Raw genomic sequence first — 19,685 nt, forward strand, 5'->3', positions numbered from 1 at the left:
TCTTGTTGGCCGCTGCGTTTTATGTATCATCCATTATTTCAATCCCTCATAGAGTCTACAAGGTCTGGCTCCTTCCTCATGCTTTGCGTATAAAAACCCTGAAAACTGAGTTTGGATCATGCAGTTGTGTGGGCAGAGCAAGTACTGCAACACAGAGCTACCTGCTTCCAAGCCAAGGTTCTCTCCTGTACAGGACATAGCAGTAATGGGTGGGGTGCTGTATGAACAAAGACTAAAAATATGTAAGTATGAAATGTCATGACAAACCCCATTATTATTACTGGTGTTGTTGTTGATGGTGGTGGTTTTTTGAGACAGGGTTTCTCTGCGTACCTTTGTCTGCCCTGGACTCACTTTGGAGACCAGGCTGGCCTCCAACTCACAGAGATCCACTTGCCTCTGCCTCCCAAGTGCTGGGATTAAAAGCATGCACCACCCCACCAGGCAAAACCCATTATTTTGTATGCTGATAAAAAGTTTCTTTTTAAGGCAATTAAAATCCATGGATGAACAACTATGGGGGAAAAAAAGCCTTATTGTATTAACTATGGAAAAAAAATTTAGTACAAGCCAGTATTTGAACAGTGTGTGTTGTGCTTCTGTCTCTGGGCCTTAACAGGTGGGTTGGTGGCCTAAAGTGACAGAATTCAAACTTGATCCAACTATAGCAATCCTGCTCCATGACCCACATGCGAGGCTGCTCCTGTCTGCTGCTGCTCCCTCCCATGGCTAGCTTTCAAAGGCAAACAGAACCCACATGATCACTAATGGCTAGAAATGAACTTTTATTTTAAATCTGTCAAGAACTCCTGACAGTCATTAATTTTATTAAAATACAATTGTAAAATAAAAAAGAAGAGTGAGTCTCCTTCTTTTCAATATAAATTACAGCAGCCTCTCGGCTGCTGGCTCGGCATTGTTCAAAGTGCTTTTAAGGAATGAGGGCGCTCTAATTTCCAGACAATTAAAACAACAGCAATGAAAAAAAATAATAAATTAAAGCAAGTGTAATTGGAGAAGTTCCCCAGGATATGCTAATTATATATTTTTGATGCGTGTACAGGCTGGACTCCAAGCTTTGGTACTTTAAAGAAATTATGTGGATACTGTCCTGTCATTGGCTTGTGTTCATAATACAGAACAAATTAGTTGATATTTTCCCCCAAGAGATGGAAAAAAAACCCATGATAATTTCAAATAAAATACAACCATCATTCATTTATCTAATTGCAACATGTTAAAACAAGAACATTTTTATTAAAATATTTAATATCAGAATAACTTATCATAGTATGAAAAAGGGTGAAGTATTTGTCCTTGTTTTTCACTGTCATGCGCACATCCGTGCAGGGTTATTTTGTAGTGACTCTCACTTTGCGTTTTGAATCTCAAAAGATGCAACAGAGGAACCTAATACTTCACCCACTCATACAGTCATCACGTAGACACCTTACCTCGGGCTACTGTAACTGCAAAATGCACTTAAGAAAACAAAGTAAAAATATACATACAAAATATTTTCATATCAAATTATCTTCATTACACTAGATAACCCCCAACCCCGCCCCCCACCCCAATGCTATCATACATGAAAAAAATGTCCTCCGATGGCCATCAGGACAGTCATGTCCGCTCAGGAACCAGAGTGGCCTTTGGCTTTTAAAAGCATTTTGTAAAATAAAGAAGAAAAATGTCAGCCTGCGCCGTGCTGCCGGATGTCATTCACACTTGCAAAAATGCTTTCCAGTCTAAAAAAAAAAAATAGATTACATACCCAGAAAAACATCCCCTAAAATAGCCCAGTCTTTTTCCTTTGCTGTTGAACATTTGCGCTGTTCTATTCGGCATCTCCGTTTTTTCTTTAGGTTTCCCTCCCTCCAAGCTGGGGAGGGAGTTACTGTCAGATGGAAAAGGCTCTTCTTCCTCAGTAGTGATTGCTTCGCTCTGTGGGAGTGTCATTTAGAAACAAAGTATTCTTTCAACACGAGATTTCACTTCATTTTTACTGAATGTCCTACTGGACAAAGTCGGAGACTGTTTTTGTTTTGTTTCTCATAGGTTTAAAATGTTAAAAATCAGATTTCTGCAGGTATATGTACATCCATATACAGATATTTTCCCTTCATTGTCTTGTTCTCATTGCAATACAAATTGTCCATCAGAATTGTCATTTGAAATGAACCAAATAAAAAGATTTTAGTCACTCCATATGAAAGCCAGCTTCCACCACAAAGGAACACTGAACTCTAATGCAAACAAGATTATGTTTTAAAACTAAACTATAGGTTTAGTTTTACACAGGAAAAAAAATTCAGTGATTTATATAATATGGCTCTTTTCAAAACTTCAGTAAAACCTCAGAATAAGAAAAATCCCAGTTAGCTATAAAGGCATTGGGATGCTTTCCAACAGCACTAGGGAAAACAATTTCTGATTACAATGTGCTCACTGCAATCTCCAACTAGTTTGAAAGTGTCTCTTCTTAGCATCATGTGGGCAGGCTGAACCTTTCATTCTGGATATGCTGGCGTATCAGACACGCAAACCAAAACCCACACAAAAAATTCTCACCATCACCCTGGGAAGCACAAAGAACAGTGTCCAGTCCTGGAGGCATGAAGAAACAAAACAAAACAAAAACCGAACAAGAACAAAGAAAAGATCACTTCATCTGGCCGGACAGATTTCCAAGTTTTAACGTGTGAATGACTGGATTTATTTCAAGGGCTTTTAGTGACTCTGGCTTCGGTCCTGGGCCAGTTTGGAATGGTGCGGTCTAGCAAGTGTTGGCGTCGACTGTTTGAGGCTCAGCTCTCCACTGTGCCCACGTTGGAGCTTATCTGGGGGAAGCAAGGCACTTACTGTAATGGTAATGCAGGTGCTTTATGCATAGTTTCAGTAACATAAAATAAGTTAATATTTTTGATTAAAATGATTTTTTATAATTTATATGTCTTTTTTTTTTTAATAGAAGCAACTGGTATATTTAGGATAGCTGAACTCAGGAGGTTTATAAGGGAGTCCTCTTCACCCCCTGTTTTGGCTCTTAGGGTGAGGATTTAGGTTAAAAAATAAAATCACTGGCATGCTCAGCGCCCCCAGCCGCAGTCTAGAAGCGCTGTGCCAGGGGCAGCTTGACTGTCTTTACTTCTGCTATGTGGGAAGATTTCTGGATGATGCAGCTGGTCGTCCCCTGCACTTCCTCTTTTCCCTGGGCGAGGTTTGTTAAGGCCATGGCTGCATTGATCTCCTTCCAATATGTGTCATCCTTGCTCGGCCCCCGTCTGTTAGCTGCACTGCATGTGTGCAAAAAAGAAGAGAGAGAGGATCAAATCTACCGTAGTGTGCACAGGAGACAGTGTCACAGCAAAGCACCAATGGCAGATGAAATTCGTTAATGCTCACCTGTCACCTTTACTAGATCCAATGTCCGGAGTGTCTGCAAAGAGAAGCACAAATTCCGTCACTTGTCTCTTGGACTTTTTTCTTTAAGACTTATTGTATTGGGCCAGGCGTGGTGGCGCACACCTTTAATCCCAGCACTCGGGAGGCAGAGGCAGGTGGATTACTGTGAATTTGAGGCCAGCCTGGTCTACAAAGTGAGTCCAGGACAGCTAAGGCTACACAGAGAAACCTTGTCTCAACCCTTCCCCAAAAGACTTATTGTATTTCTCTCTTTCTCTCTGTCTCTCTCTTTCTGTCTCTATCTCTCTCTTTGTGTGTGTGTGTGTGTGTGTGTGTGTGTGTGTGTGTGTGTGTGTCTGTGTGTGTGTGTATATGACATATGTGTGCAGTTACCCGCGGAGGCCAGAAGAGGGCCTCAGATCTTCTTTAGGTGGAGTTACAGGCAGCTGTGAGGCACCAGCGTGGGTGCTGCTAAGGGAATGCAGGCCCTCTGGAAGAGCAGAAACTGCTCTTGAACATCGAGCCATCCCTCTAGTCCTGTTTCATCTTAGAAGTTGCAAGAATACAATTTTATCTGGGAAGATGGCTGAAAATTAACTTTTTTATGGAGGTCCCAGCAGTTATTGAGATGAAAAATATTAATTGGTGTAGAAAGTCGAGAAAGTCCTTTGCAGGGAAGGAATGCACAGGGAGGTGTAGAGATGGTCCTGGCCATCAGGACTCTTGCTCATTTCTCACCTGCTAGCAACTATCAGCACATCACCATGCCCCACAGTAGTTTGTTTCCTTCAACTCCAGATGAGGACTTTCCTAGGAAGCTGCTGAGCCCCTCCCCGCCAAACCATAATATTCTGCAATTTCTGCAACTCAAGCCTGAGGGGTGAGACTGACAAGCCTGGATAGTTGGCACACAAGTAACAGATCTGATGCTGACAATAACAGGAGCTCCTGGCACATCAGGAAAAAAATCAATCTTTAGTGTCCAAAAGAACTACTCCTGGCCCTGCTGTCATGACAACGGCGGGAGGAGGCTGGCTTATGCCTGAGCACCCTCACCAGCGGGGCACATTTGCTCCCTTCCCTTCAGATCACCAACCTCTTCCAAGACCATGAAAACATAATGAAAGACTTGAAATGGGTTCTGGGTTTTAAGTCCTTTGTCTAAAGAAACATTGCCTGTGCAACACAAAAAAAAGTTGATTCTTAACAGGATAAAAATGTGCAGGTCAGGAGTCAAGCAGAGTCTCTTCATAAGCTCAGCAGACTCTGAATCTAGGTAGTAGACGAGCCTTGGCCACCACCACCTTCATCACCACCACCACCGTCTCCACCACCACCATCATCACCACCTTTACCACCACCATCACCACCACAACTACTACCATCACCACCATTATTACCACCACCACCTACAGCAAGAGTACACGATAGTGAGCATCTACTTACAGAAGCCTGGAAGGACAGAAAGGAAGCAGAGAACGGACACAATGTATCCAAAGGCCTCCTCTTCCTATGACCTTTGCAAAACCGTCCTTTCTTGGCCTCACTCCTTCCCTTTGCCTTTTCTTCTTATTCACTATTTCTCTAGGCTTTTTGCTTTTTCTCTGTCATGCTCAAGGTTTACCAGGCAGTACATTTTAATGCTCAGAGTCAGAGCCCAGGGTTACAATGTACAAATGTACAACAGTTCCCATGGTGAAGAAGACAGCCACAAGAAAATAACTGTGTCCTATAAAAAGTAGCTAAATTCAATGTCCTCTGTACAGACAGAGACTCCAGAAGCCTGCTAACAGTGAAGCTCTCTAGACAGAAATAGCTTGTTGGGAGCTACTTAAAATCTGAGAAGCCAGGAAACTTGAAAGAAAAAAAAAAAAAGCAAGAAATCAAAATAAAAGTACTTAGTGAAGGCACTTCAAGGTGCCTGTGAAGAACACATGAGGTGGCCTGCATCTTGGCTAACCCTCAGTTTCCTTTCCCCAAACATTCAGGTAGCATTTAATAGGTTCTGGAGGAATACTTGGGCCTACAGTGCCATCAGCCTGCAATCCTCTGACCCTGCTGGCTTGGCCTGCACAGTCAGAGCCCCACCCTGCTGTGCTGGATAATTTGGGGTTGGAAGTCACTCATGCACATGGAGTAAAAACAGCAATAATTTTTAGCCCACAGAACTCCAGGAAGCCTGATTTATAGACAATTTGCTATGAGTGAAGTATCTTCAGTGCTGCTTTAAAGAGTTTTTAAATATCACATTTAATTATTAATGGAGATATATGTGCAAGCCACAACATACGTATAGAAGTCAGAGGATAGAGGTCAGAGGACAAGAATTTGTTCTTTCCTTCCATCACTCAGGTATCAGAATCTAAGAATTTGTCAGCAAGGTGACATGTGCCTTATGCTACTGAGTCCCCATTCTAATTTATTTAGCTTTAGTGACTTTGTACAGGGTTGCATGCCTCTTTGGTGTTGAAGAGGCTCCCGTTATCTGTGTTCGCTCAGTAGTGACAGGTGCAAGATGCTACCAGAACAGAGAAGTCAAGGCCTTTTCCAGAGGGTAAGTTGGCAACACCGGGCATTTTACAGAAAGTGGGGGTAGGGGAGAAGAGAGAGAGAGACAGAAAGAGAGAGAGAGAGAGAGAGAGAGAGAGAGAGAGAGAGAGAGAGAGAGAGAGAGAGAGAGAATATTAATATTTTGGTATTTGCTCTAGACCAAAGGTTAGGGTATGTTCAATCAATGGAAAGGTTTGTCAAAAGCAGAATAAGTTCCATGAAGCACAAACATTAGAGAAATAAGAAAACTGGATTTAGAAAAGACTGTTCTGAGACCCCTGTTCATAGATGAACCAGTTCCCAACGACTGATGAAGGGACCAGAAGGTGGTTTCCTGCCTGACAGGTCAGCTGAGGGTGGTGACTGATGACAAGCAGGAAGCTTGTAGCTCTCAGACATGTAATGTGGTACGGGATCCTCAAGTGATGTCTCCTGTATGGAGAGGGAGGCAGGTTCCCCGAGATGAGGAGGGTGCCTTATGTTTTGAAGCCACAGAGTAGCCACATGTTGCTGGCACCTACCATAGCTGGCTCTCTAAAGTCAAGCCACTGAGAAAGGAGATTCCCGCAACAGGCTGTGAAATTAGGAAACTCTGCTTACTTAGAAATGAACGTGCTTTATGCTTTGGTGCTTAGAAAACATGTCTGATGTGAAAAACAAACAAACAAACAAAAAACAAAGCCAACCCACTCAAATCTGTGTTTGGGCATTTTACTTAGTTTCACAAATTCTCTCTCTCTCTCTCTCTCTCTCTCTCTCTCTCTCTCTGTGTGTGTGTGTGTGTGTGTGTGTGTGTTTGTCTGTCTCTGTCTCTCTGTCTCTTTGTCTCTCTCTCTTTGTTGTGTCTGTCTGTCTGTCTGTCTGTCTGTCTGTCTGTCTCTCTCTCTCTCTCTCTCTCTCTCTCTCTCTCTCTCTCTCTCTGCCTCTGCTCCTTCCCTCCCTGTGGAGGCACTAGTATTACAGACGCTCTCACTGTGTGCCTGGCTTTTATATGAGTCTAGAGGATTTGAACTTGGGTCTTTGAACTTGCAAGAACAGCACTTTTACCCAAAGAGCCATCTCACTAACCCCTACTTTTACAAACCATACGACAACGTCCTACATAGGAGCCTCAAGGCTGAACATTTACACCTTATTTTAACGCATGTGGGTACATTTGGTGTTGGGAGGAAGGATGGGTTCTGAGGACAGAGCCAGAGCCGCATAAGCTGTAACCACTGGAAGCAGCTTGCATTTCTATCAAGGCTAAATCTGCCCCAAGGTTCACTCTAGAGGATTTGACTCAGACCGCTTGCAAAAGCTAACTGTCCTCACCTGCAAGCTTTTCTGCATGCTCCTGGTTTGAGTTTAAAACATAGCCTGGGGTTAAAGGGCACGCGTTTGTGTGGCTAGGATATGCAATTTAGACCCACCCCGAGGGGTAGTGAATCTAGTTCCCAAATAAACCACAAAAGGAAGTCCACAACAACCTCCTTCTTCTCAGAAATATTTGTGCATTCTCTGGAAAGCAAGAACGCTGAAGATCTGCTAGTTTTTGGATTTCTGTTCACTGTGCTGAGATGGAATCTGGGGAGAAGTCCCAGCTACTTCAGAGACCAACATCCCCTGAGCAGGTCACACTGACTGGTGCTACTAAATGCTATGATTACCCCCCCTACCCCCCCCCCACACACACACTGCTTTTTTCCCCTTCAAAGCAAACACTTGCTTCCTCTTTTCTGGTGGAAGCAGTTGTCTTTGCAGTCCAGTCAGCATTTAGGGACTGTCGGTATGCTGTTTCCATCACTGGTGGTCACGATGCTGGGGTTACTTCTGCCCACCCATGACAGCTGGGTCACGGCCTCCTTTCTGGTAGGACTACCAGGGACTCCAGACATAAGGAAAGACACAGAATAAATACTGCTGAAAGTCAGAAGAAAGCAGAGGCCCATGCTACAGGCGTGCTGAAGGCTGCTTGGCTGAGAACAGGAGCACGCACAGACCAGGGTCTGACCGCGGACATTTGCTCAGCGGTATCTCACTCTGCAAAGTAGCTTGGCTCAGCCTCCCAAAGTCTGGGCTAAAAAGCCCTTTCAGATTCTAATGTTCCAAAAATCAGCTATGCTGTCAATTACCATAAAAGCAACTGGCTGGCAGGAACTGCTTACTGAACCAGCCAAAAGAGTGTGTTTTAAAACCAAAAAAGAAAAAGAAAGAAGAAAGCGGCGGGCAGTTAGGAAAATCTTGGGTGCTGTAAAACTCAAAGCATGTTGAAACTTGAAGTAGTGCTATCCTCAGTTCGGATGTGTGTTTCCTTAGAAAGTTACACACAGAAACAACCATGTGAAAAGCTCCGCTGCACAGCAACTCAGGTCGTGTCAGCCAGCGTGGGGCTCAGTAGCCATTCAACTTGCACAAATGCCATTTAGAAGCGCACTGATTTCGAGTCAGATTTTTAAAATAACATCTGTAGGCCTACAGAGTGACCAAAGTACGGCCAAATCTTCCCGCTCTGTGATATAGTTCTCAAACTGAATAAATAAATGCTAAAATTGGCAATGTTTTGTTAAGTGTTTCACGAAGGAGTCCCGGTGCCACTACAATGTAAATAAAACTAAGGAAGACAAAACGCGTGACTGTTTTTCAAAGTAAGTAATGTGAAAATCACATAACTGACACTTCCTTAAATTAAAATGAAAAGGATAAAGACCGGAAACACTGGGGAATATGGGGAGGAGATGGTGGGAGAAACACTGAAATTGCTCTGCCAAAGAAAAGCAAAATAGGCCACAGGACTAGGTGAGTGGAGAGAGGCGGCCGCAGCTCATATCCTAAGACAGTGGAAGACAGTATCCACCTCACCTGTCACACCTTGCAGGGAAATGAAAACGTTGGAGGGTATGCCAACTACCCAAAGCCAGCCACACACCCCCATGTCTGAATACTAGGCTTCCACACTGGAGGTCAGTTTGGCAGCTATGGCTGGTGAGAGCAGCTGAGTACAGCCAAGGCTTAGTATGTACATCCTAGATATGTGGGACACTAGACCATTTCAAAGAAGTGGGACGACTGATGAAAAGAACAAGCCCCAGCAAGCATGGCGGACAGAAGGCATCCACAAAGGCTTGAACTACTGACTGCTCCAAGGCAGTAGGACCTTATAGAAAGCAGCCACCACCCATGTGTCTCATCCCACTTTGATGCTCAGAATGGCTATCTTTCCACATCAGGATGCCTGGATGGGCCATCCCCTCCCCCACCCCTGACACACACAGACACTCATACATACACTTATGCACACACACTCACACACAAACACACTTCTGCACAGAAACACATACACACATTTACACACACACACATACATACACACTTATACACACACACACACACACACACACACACACACACACAAGCGCGCGGGCATGCGGCCTCCGTGGTGCTGTCACTTTATTCTCCTTTTATAGAAAAGCTTTTGGGCCAGCAACATGGCTCAGGTGGTTCAGTGCTTACCGCAAAGCCTGACAACCTGAGTTAGCAACCAGAGCTTGTAGGGTGGAAGAGAACAGACTCTTGTGAGTTAGCCTCTGAGCTCCACACTTGCATCGGGGCACTCATGCTCCCTGCCTCCACCCGACGTACACAGAAATAAATAAGTATAATTTAGAAAAATAAATAGCTTTTCTTATTTTCCCCAATAAGAAAGTAATGTAGTAGGGGGGGAAACCTCTGATAGTATTTATTGAGCCTAAAGGAAGGTTCTGGATCATAAGACTCTACAGTTAATGTGTGAGAGCACTAGGACAGAAAGCACACGCGAAGTGCAGCTCAAATTGTGACTTTTCCCTCTTGTAGCCAGAGACTTTCCAGATTAAGTCTTCTGATGATGAGGTTTTGATCGGAGTTGTTGCTAGAGAAAGTCATTCAGTATGGACTAATTTCACACTAATGTGTTTGCTTTTACTCTTACTGCAGACAGATTGAGTCAGGTGGCGCTTTTCTTCCATTCATTGCAGACAAAAACAAATTTTAGTATTCACATATAAAAGAAAAAAAAAGTGATGAGGGTTCACTGTGGAAAACCCAGGGGTGGGGGTGGGGTGGAGTGTGAAATAGAACGAGACAGAATACTTAGTCCCGGTAGTGACATCTGTGCACTGGTTAGTTTTGGTGACTTGACTAGAATCCTCTGAGAAGAGGGGAGCTCAGCTGAGGAACTGCCTGCATCGAGATGCCTGGTAAGATGTATGCCCAAGGGGCACTTTCTTGGTTAATGATTGCTGTGGGAGTGCCCAGCGCACTGCGAGTAGTGCCATCCTTAGTGAGGTGTCCTGGGTGTATGAGGAAGCCAGCTGAGCAAGCCATGGCCAGCAAAGGTGGGAACGAGTCTCTGCTTCTGTTCCTGCCGCCACGTTCCTGCCGTGAGTTCCTACTTTGTCTTCCCTTGGCGATGGACTATATAACCCGCAAGGTGAAATAATCCTTTTCCTCCTCAGATTGCTTTCTGTAGTGATGTTTGTTACAACAACAGAAAGCAAATGAGGGACAGGATAGATGGTCTTCTAAGCAAGTCATACTTATCTGTTTTAAGCAGGATATTTTGTTTTGCGTGTATCTGTGTTTTTCTTGCATGTATGCCCGTGCATCATGTGTGTGTTGGTACAGGTCAGTAGAAGGTCTCAAATCCTCTGGTACTGGAGCTATGGGGCAGTTGTGAGCCACCATGTGGATGCTGGGAATCAAACCTAGATCCTCTTGAAGACCAACCAGGGCTCTTACCCACTGAGCCACCCTCCGGCCTCATCAGTGCATGTCTTGGAGCCCTGTTCCTTACCAAGTTCCCATTTTTGTCATATCCTCTATTATGCTAAGGAATAGTTTACTGTTAGAATTTCCTGGATGCAAAGCACGGGAGAAACAGAAGCAGCTTGAGAAAGTTCAGAAGTCATCTCCATTCAATTTAAATGTGAATGTGAAGAAAAAGAGCCTGGATGGTAGAGAATTGCCTAGAACATCAGCTGGTGTTTATTGGCTGCCTCTGCTTACACGAGCCATTATTCCAGGAATTCTCCAAACATTATCTGCTTGTCTGGTAACAATAACTCTGTGAGACAGGGCACCAACACCTTTGTACACGATGACACTGCAGCTCAGAAGGTCCTAGGAATTGCAAGGGACACAGAAAGTGGGGACTGTGAGACTCATCTCTGAGTCAGCCAGCACTGATGGTCACGGTTGCAGCCTCCATTATGCCAAGGTCTCTTTGGATAAAACCGCCTGCAGGGACTCTGGGGTACCTAAGACAGTGCCATCCAGAAAGGCCGTAGAGCCGACATGCACTAAACATTAATTCACCTCCGTGCATGAGGCCCTGGCTTCTGTCTGCAGCACCAGAAAAATCCATGTGCATCAAACACACACACACACACACACACACACATACACACACACACACACTCACACACACACACACAGAGAGAGAGAGAGAGAGAGAGAGAGAGAGAGAGACTCACATATACATAGACACACACAAACAGACTCACAGATACATGCAAGAGTCACACATAGACACACACAGACACACATGGATACATATACACACAGAATCACACATACAGACACACAAACACACACACACACACACACACACACACCACTATTCAACTCCTTTTTTCTAGAACTGTAGACCAGGAACACAAGAACAACAACCAAGTTTTTCTTCCTCTCCCTGTGGGTTAATCTCTGATCAGGGCATCTGTCCAAGTCTCAGAAAAGGAACTGTGAAAGGCCCCCACAGCTTCTCCAGGCTTTAATTAGAGCAATGTTTTAAGAGCGATGCTAGCCTTGTGATCACTGTCTTCTAGCCCAGTGGGAGCTACTGCTAAATCACTGCAGGAGAGCCACTGTCCCACCACGTTTAGAAGAAATTGTTTGTGGTTATCCTCTCTTAGGGACAGTTAGGGTTTTTGTAGAGTCAGATTAAATCATTTAAAAATGATTTCTGACCAAAAGGAAAGAGAAAGAATAAAAACACCTACCAGTGCAACATTCATCCCTAGGGGACTGAACTGCTTCCAACAGCCCCACCCCCCTGCCACCCCCAAAGTGAGCTATCCCCTAAAACTTGACTTGACAAGAAAGGGAGTGATGCTGGGTCACTAAGTCTGTTGCTTCTGGAAAGTCATGAGGTGTCTGGCTTCTGTGAGCCAGCAGTGGGGTGGGGCCCACTGGAAACCTTCTACTTAGTGAGAACTAGAAAATGAAACCAAGCTCATCTTTATGGATGGATCTACTTCTCCCTCTCCATCCCCCCCACCCCCCCCAAGCAATATTCTAGCTAAATTATTCATCTCAGGGCCACTATTAGGTGGCTTCCAAAATCATTTAAGAGTCTGAGGAAAGATCTTTCCAAGAATTGAGCCAGTGTTTCCCTTAGCACGGCTTCCACATCTGGCCCAACATTCTTTTCCTTCCTGCTACCTCTCATGTGGGCTGGCTTCAGCAAGGCTAATCATGCCCAGATGTGCTGGATCCGTAGGGTCCCCACCTCAGCTGCCTTTCTGTCAATGCATCATCCTTTGGGTCACGTCAGAATATTAAAAATTAGAAGGCCACGCCCCTCTACGTGGGACCAATGGCGATGAGCTCTTTATCTGGACAGGGAGCACTGACGGTTCAAAGCTCCCAGCGTGCGTCCGTAGTATTGCCACTAACAGCAACACACAGTGTCAGTCTCCCTGTAGCTGTGCTGCTTTGCCCTTTACTCCCTGGGGAATGCTAGCCTTAATGGGTTTTCACCATTGGGCAGAGCACATAGGGTTTTGCCAGTAGATCTTGGTTTCCTCCCCCATGCTTCTGTGTTGGTGGAATTAATGTACAACTACTCTTGCCACGCTCATTCCTGGTGTCTGTTCTTCTGGGATGCTCAGCCATCCTGCGCCGACCTTTCTGGAATGGTGGATTAAAAGTGCAGAAAATGGGATGTGTGATTTCACAGTAACTCCTTACAATAAACAGAGTATCACCCAATGATGAAGGCTCGGTTCACTCTCAGTCTTTTCTGCACTGGCCGTTTTGAGTGTTCTTGATGTGAAGTTACCCTGCATGGTCTCTTTTCCCAAGGTTGCTCCACCCTTGCTAAGCTGAGAGCTTCCAGTCTGAAGCTTTGCTTTGAAGATTAGAGTGCAGTCTGTGGGAGAGAGGAGCTGGTGGGCGACCGGGCAGAAGGTCTGAGATGGTGAATACTCGCTGTTCTTGGCTTCTTCTATCAGCTATAAAGGTGGCCTAGAGGAGGTCACAGAGACACTGGGCAGGGCCTGACAGTACAGCTGGAACCCTGCTTTCTCCTTGGTGTCTGAGAGATCACCAGCTGTGTGACTTCCCGCGTCTCTACTTTCTCGTTTAGAAAATGGATCGCAGATACATGGGATGGTCATAAAAACCACATGATAATATTTTGTAAAACACCAGAAGAGAATTTGAAGACACACACACACACACACACACACACACACACACACACACATACCCGCACAGAGTACTCTGAGGGCCATTGTGAAAAAAAATGCCAATTTCCTATCTCACTTTATTCTTTTATATCAAAAAAGTAGGGTTGAATGCAGTCACTGAGAAAATCAGTACTGTTTAGAGATTAATACAAAAACTGCTGTGTAAGGACAGAATATTTAACTCCAGGCAAAGCCCATCAACTTAGATTAATGAACCAAGTGTGTGGAATCTATCATCTTCAAAGACAAAGATGGCGTTGCTGTTGCTCTTTCGTGCCAGAACAGCATAGCACGCCAGGACAAAGAGCGCTGGAGCCACATTAAAGAGCTGCTGACCTCGAGTGTCTGATGGGTTTTGTTACTTCATTTTCTCAAAGGGAATATTGGAGATGCTACCCAAACTGCTTCATGCATAAAAGCTAGGTCTCCAGCCAAGACTCAGAAAACGACTTCCTAGCTCCCTATGAATCGCTTCTGTGTGCCTGCATGTTACAGGAGCACTGGTTGTCAGTAAAAGCACCCACTCTGCATAAAAATTGGGCAACTGGCTCTGAAACTGGCACACTCTTAGTGCTGCTCCCTCATATTAATGCTGGTCTTCATTCCTCTGTGCTCTTCCACAGCACGGGCGCTGCTCCGCGCAAGAGCAGGCTTAGAGCTGCCCACTGCAGTTCTAGAAGGGTAATATTGTTTAACAAATACACAGCTGAATGGCATTAGGGTACAAACTTCTAATATGGCTTCCTTTAACAAAATAAAAGCCTTTTAAATGGAAAAAAATATTCACTTGTAACAATCTGGAAATGGGCTGGAACGTCTGGCTTCCTCCGTGCATTTTGAAGCTCTTCAGTATCTCTGAAAAACCCAGCAAAAAGTATTTTTTTTCCCCTCTGATATATGAACTGCAGTGTATCTCTGAGTTGGCTCACATTGTTGCCAGGGCGTTCAAATTCCTCACATCACCGTCTCCAGAAACGATACTTCATCCTGAAGGATCTTGGGGTTAAATCTGTCTGACTGCATTAACACCAGAAATGACACAATAAAAAGACGACGTTCACAACCATCTTGGCTCTTTCAGAAAAATAGCAAATGACAGTTGCTCTATATTTATAGTTCAGCTGTTATATTTATTACAAAAGGGGAAAAAAAACACATTTTAAACCCAAGATGGACTCTATCACTAACCTTTCTACATTCCAAATGCACCTCACCATTCTTGATCAGCTTGAATCTTAAAAAATGAATTTAAGCCTATGCTCTGTGTTCCTGCACTTCAGCCCTTTAGGGTTTGGTATTAAAGAAAGTGAAATTAAAAATAGAAAGCTTTTAATTCTGAAACACATGTAAAGGCTGACCAGGAAGTGAAAGTATACTTGAAATGAGAAATGGAGGGCTGGCTCAAAGATAAAATCACTTGCCATACAAGCATGGAGATCCGAGTGAGAATTCTCAATGAAAGGATGGGCCCAGCAGCACACATCTGCCGTTAGGTGGGAGGCACCGAAACAGGAGAATTCCCAGGAGCTTGAGTGCCAGTTAGCCTGTTACACAGAGAAGCAAACCGCAGAGAAGGCTTGTCTCCAACAGAATGGAAGGTGAGCACTGACCCCTGGGGCTGTCTCCCAACCTTTACCCTTATGGAGTTGCCCTCTTCAAAACTGTTCTGATAACACGGAAGGATGGACAGGAGAAGAAGCCACACCTAAAGGTGAGGTCACTGCCTGGTCCTTGTGTGGTATAGCTGTGGCTAGAGGTCAGACAGCCTCTACTGAAGTGGCGTCTCTGACCCATTTTGACCAAAAGAACACTGAAAAAAAATCCTTCCTATCTTGAGCCTGTCTTGCCAGAGAAATCCATTCTAAAATTTTGCCCAAGGATGTACATCCTGAACCATGTGGAAACAAAAGCCCCGGCAAAGGAGCGATGAGCCATCTCCGTGTGAGTTAGATGTGCTCTTATGGCAGGTGTCTTGCTCTGGGAACGGGTTCTGGCTAAAGGTAGCTGCACCTAGTGGCTGGTGGCAGATACTGCAGGAATATCTTGACTGTTCCTGCTAATGTACTAAATAACACAACCACTGCATGGTACTCCCTAAAAAGATGCAATTGCTATGGTTTTTTTTGTGTGCCAGTTAAAAAACAAAAATAGGATTTAACTGAAATACACACTGACTGCAGTCTAAAAGTACAGTTATCACAAAGTATCCTATAAGTCTGTGCAATTTTTGTTATGAATTGATCAAAGTGAACTTGAAATAAAAATAACATCTACTGAATCCCAGGGGCATACAGAGTCAGGTGCTTTAACCTAACAATCTGGCCTTGAAGAGGCAAGAACACTTTTAAAAATGTTACTACATTTTTTTTGTAGGTGTGTGTGTGTGTGTGTGTGTGTGTGTGTTTGCATTTGCATGCACAGATGTGGAGGTCAGAGGGCTACTTGTAACACACAATTACTGCCTTCCACCATGGGTATCCTGCAGACTGAACTCAGTTCTTCAGGCTTGGAGGCAAACACCTTGAGTCACTGCTCCATCTTGCTGGCCCAGCAAAAGCATTTTATAGGTAACAAAGCATAGTCTTTGCAATAATTTGTATAAGGCACAACATTTCAACTGAGACCACAGGAAAGTAGTCATCAGACTCACTACGCAGGTGACATTAGGCGGGTCATTCTCGCATGGTGCCTGCATTTCTCACCTGTAGAATGGAATGATAGTAATATCTCATTCTTTTTTAAAAAACACCTCATTCTTTTAAGATCACCTGGAAGACACACAAGGTGCCAAAAGCAGAGTGTCCAAGCAGACCGGGTGTGGGGTTATGGCTACGGTGTTATGACTACTGCTGTTATCAGCTGCACTGTAGCTACCTTTGTGAGGCACAGCGCTGCCCCACATCTGTGGAGGTCTTTTCTGGCAATCTTTAGGACTCTAGTCCATTTCCTTGGAATTTAGTAAAGAAGAGAAAAAAAAAACTCCAGTGGCAGGGGTAAGGGTGGGGTAGGGGTGTCTCCAAAGAGCAGATCCTGGGGTCCTGTCTCTGGGACCGATGGTTCTGACAGGAAGAAACCCCTCAGGGGATCTGACACAGAGGCAGAGGATGGCCTAGAAGGAAGCCACTGCAAGGATCTGAAGCATGCTGTTCTCAGTCAAATCACACAGGAATTTCTGGGCCTTCAGTCAAGTGTGGCAACACAAGGCAACATTTCTTTGCTATTTTAAAAATTATTACTGGGTTCCCAGGATTCTGACAACGATCAACCAGCAGTGTAAGTCTGAGCTCAGGGCACCGTGTTTCTTGATTTTGCTTTAGTGTGAGTTGTGATTACAGCAGTTCTGTAAGAAAGACTGTACATTCAGTGGAGGAAAAATACGCCTCTTTCCATTTGCCTTTGCCTAGATATGGGCAGAATGGAACCAGGGAAAACACTCTTTTGGAGGCAAGCGATCTGCTTCCTTTGTATACCTTTTGGTCTACTATTATAATTTTCTATGCCATGACATCTTGTGCAGTAAGTTATTAGTGATGCAAACCTTAGAATCAAGGGGTCCCGGCTATCATTAGACAACAGAGGACAGAATCAACAGGCCTCTTAATTGGTGTAGTCACGGGAATAGACTGTTACAAAGGCCGCGCTTGTGTTCTGGAATAAAACACAGTGGCCCAGCTGTACACTGTAGTGGACCTGGGGATTTTTATTTTTATAGGTCTCCTATTTTATTATTTTCTCTTTCCTGTGGGAAAACTGGGTTAACAGACAGGGGTCCACATGAGTTCTTCAAGAACAAACCACTCAGTCTAACACAGGAGTTCCTTCTACGGAGGACACTCAGCGTCTGTAAACCATAGTAAACTACTGCTGCTGCCCTCGGTTGAATATTTCACTGGGTCCTTTCTCCAAAGACTAAAGCACTGCTTCTTTCTCTACTGACACAAAGAGATGGCTCTGCAAACAGGGCTATTTTTTTTTACTACTTTTTATATTTTGTGTTTGTGTTTTTTTTTTATTTGCCTGGGTGTTGTATGTGCTATGCCACACATGGGTACGCGTGCCCACGTGTGTGTGTGTGTGTGTGTGTGTGTGTGTGTGTGTAGGTTAGAGGACATCAGCTGTCCTGTTCTAGTGCTCTATGCTTTCTTCTCTTGAGACAGTCTCTTTCTGAAGCGCTAGAGCTGGGCAAGTGGCCACCACAGGCATACTCTCTACATCTGGCTTTTTAACGGGAGTACTGGAGATTCAAACTTAGGCTTCACGTCCGTGCAGCAAGCACTCTTACCCACTGAGCCATCTCTCCATGCCCAAACAGGGTTACTTTTAACCATGTCATTCGTGTGGCATCCCTGAGAGGTAGCCAGGACTATCTGGTCTCCGAAGAGGGAGAGATAATGAAGGTGGGACTGCCCTGTGTGATAGAACACTGTCCTCCAAACATGTCGGGCTTTACACGGTAAACAGAGCAGCTGTGTCTACTGACTTTCAACATCTGAACTGCTGACCCTCACTGGCGAATCAAGCCATCCTTCCCTATAGCTCCCTTCCAGTTAGTTATATGTGCTCCCACCCCAGCTGGGTATGATCCCATGGTCTTGAGGCGGCAGAAATATAGAGGGTAGCCGTTAAAGGAAAGAGGTAGAATTCTATGCAACCATGGGAAGGACATCATCCATGCTAGGGTGAGACATTTTGGTGATGCTGTTGCTTTGGGGGGGCCACCCAGCTCTTCTAAGTCACCCCTAACACTTGCTCTTGTGATCCCAATAAGCCCACTGGTCCACCGAGCTGGGCTTGGGTGGAACTGTTCCCTGGATTCGTGGACACCCTGGGACAAGCAGACCTTTGTCCACTACTTGCCCAGGGAGAAGTTCACGCAGCCCCCTCAAATCAGCTTAGCAGCTGTCAAACCTAAAGCCGAGCGTGGAGCAGAGGGACCGAGACACTAGACTTCTTGGCTGTGAAGGTGGACTGAGTGGTTCCCACAGGCTCCTGCTCTGTTTTGAATATGAGCCAGTGATTATCATCTGACCCAAAGGGCTGAGCAGTGCAATGGTTTATGCGTGATGCCTCAGGCTTCCACTGTGGAAGCTCAACTGCTGAGGTAGCACTGCTAGGAGGAGGCGACTTTAAGACGTGACTATGTCACAAGGGCTCTGTTGTCAGTGGGTAGCCGTTGCTGGTGTGGGGTTCTGCAGGAATGATGTGTTCCTCCCTTTATTTATTCTGCACTGTCATGTTCTCTTGCCCTCTTGGGTTCTGCCATGGATGGCACAGCAAGACTCACTAAAGGCCCATGCCTGGGTTCTGAACATTCCAGCTGAAGGAACTCAAAAAAACGAAAACAAAAACAAAAACAAAAACAAAAAAACACTGGGAGCTGTTAGTGGTTAAGAGCACTGACTCCAAAGGACCTAGGTTCAAATCTCAGCACCCACATAGCAGCTACCAACTGTCCATATAACTCCAAAAGCTGATACTCTCACACAGACACACATGCAGACAAAAATACCAATGCACATAAAACAAAAATAAATAAATGTTTTAAAAAATATACTGCCATCTGTGACCAAATTGTTGAAAATGAACTTATCAAAGCCCCTAGGTTAAAGGTCCCAGAACAGAGGTTGAACTCTGAGAGTGACTCTTGGAGGTTGGTTCACTCCTCCACCAGAGGAAGTGCAGGCATCCTACGCTCAGACCATCTCTTCAATGGTCTCCCAGAAATCAGACACAAGTGATGGCTATTCTTGGTTGTCAACTTGACTACATCTGGAATTAAATAAAAAAAAACACCCCAAAATGGAAGGACACAATTGCTAAGAATTTCTGCTTGATTGAAGTGAGAAGGTCCACTTCTGAGCTGGACCACACCGTTTGCTGACAGCCTAGATGCAGACATGGAAGAAGGAGGCTTTCCCTTCGCCTGCTTGCTCTTGCCTTGAGAGCAAGTCTACTCCTTCACTGGCATTAGAGCCTACTTCTAAGGGATTCTCAAATATACTGAAGACTGGCTGAGACAGCCAGCCTTCTGGACTGAGCAACTACTGGAGCCTTGAACCTCCCATCCATACATGGCCATTATTGGATTATCTGCACCACAACCTGCAAGTCATTCTAATAAATTCCCTTTTCCATATAAGCAAATCCTTATTCCATAAGCTCTGTTACCGTAGAGAACCCTGACTAAAACAGCTCTGTATAGTAACTCCAAGAATCTAATCCACGAGGATACTTCTGTGGTGG

At 44.7% G+C, this 19,685-nt stretch overlaps 1 protein-coding gene across 3 annotated transcripts in view; it reads right to left on the minus strand.

Annotated features, from left to right (window-relative positions):
- Positions 1–768: 768 nt before the first annotated feature.
- The window catches only part of MKX (mohawk homeobox), a 71,203-nt gene continuing 52,286 nt past the window's right edge, over positions 769–19,685 (minus strand). For all 3 annotated transcript variants that reach the window (XM_084782020.1, XM_084782019.1, XM_084782021.1), the window contains exons 6-7: positions 3,406–3,439; positions 769–3,296 (exon numbers count right to left, since the gene is read on the minus strand). In XM_084782020.1, coding sequence (XP_084638146.1) covers positions 3,110–3,296; positions 3,406–3,439 — 221 coding nt within the window. In that variant the 3' untranslated portion in view covers positions 769–3,109. The remainder of the gene's footprint in view (positions 3,297–3,405; positions 3,440–19,685) is intronic.

Source organism: Acomys minous (assembly GCF_964271855.1).
Source record: "Acomys minous genome assembly, chromosome: 5".
Taxonomy (NCBI): domain Eukaryota; kingdom Metazoa; phylum Chordata; class Mammalia; order Rodentia; family Muridae; genus Acomys; species Acomys minous.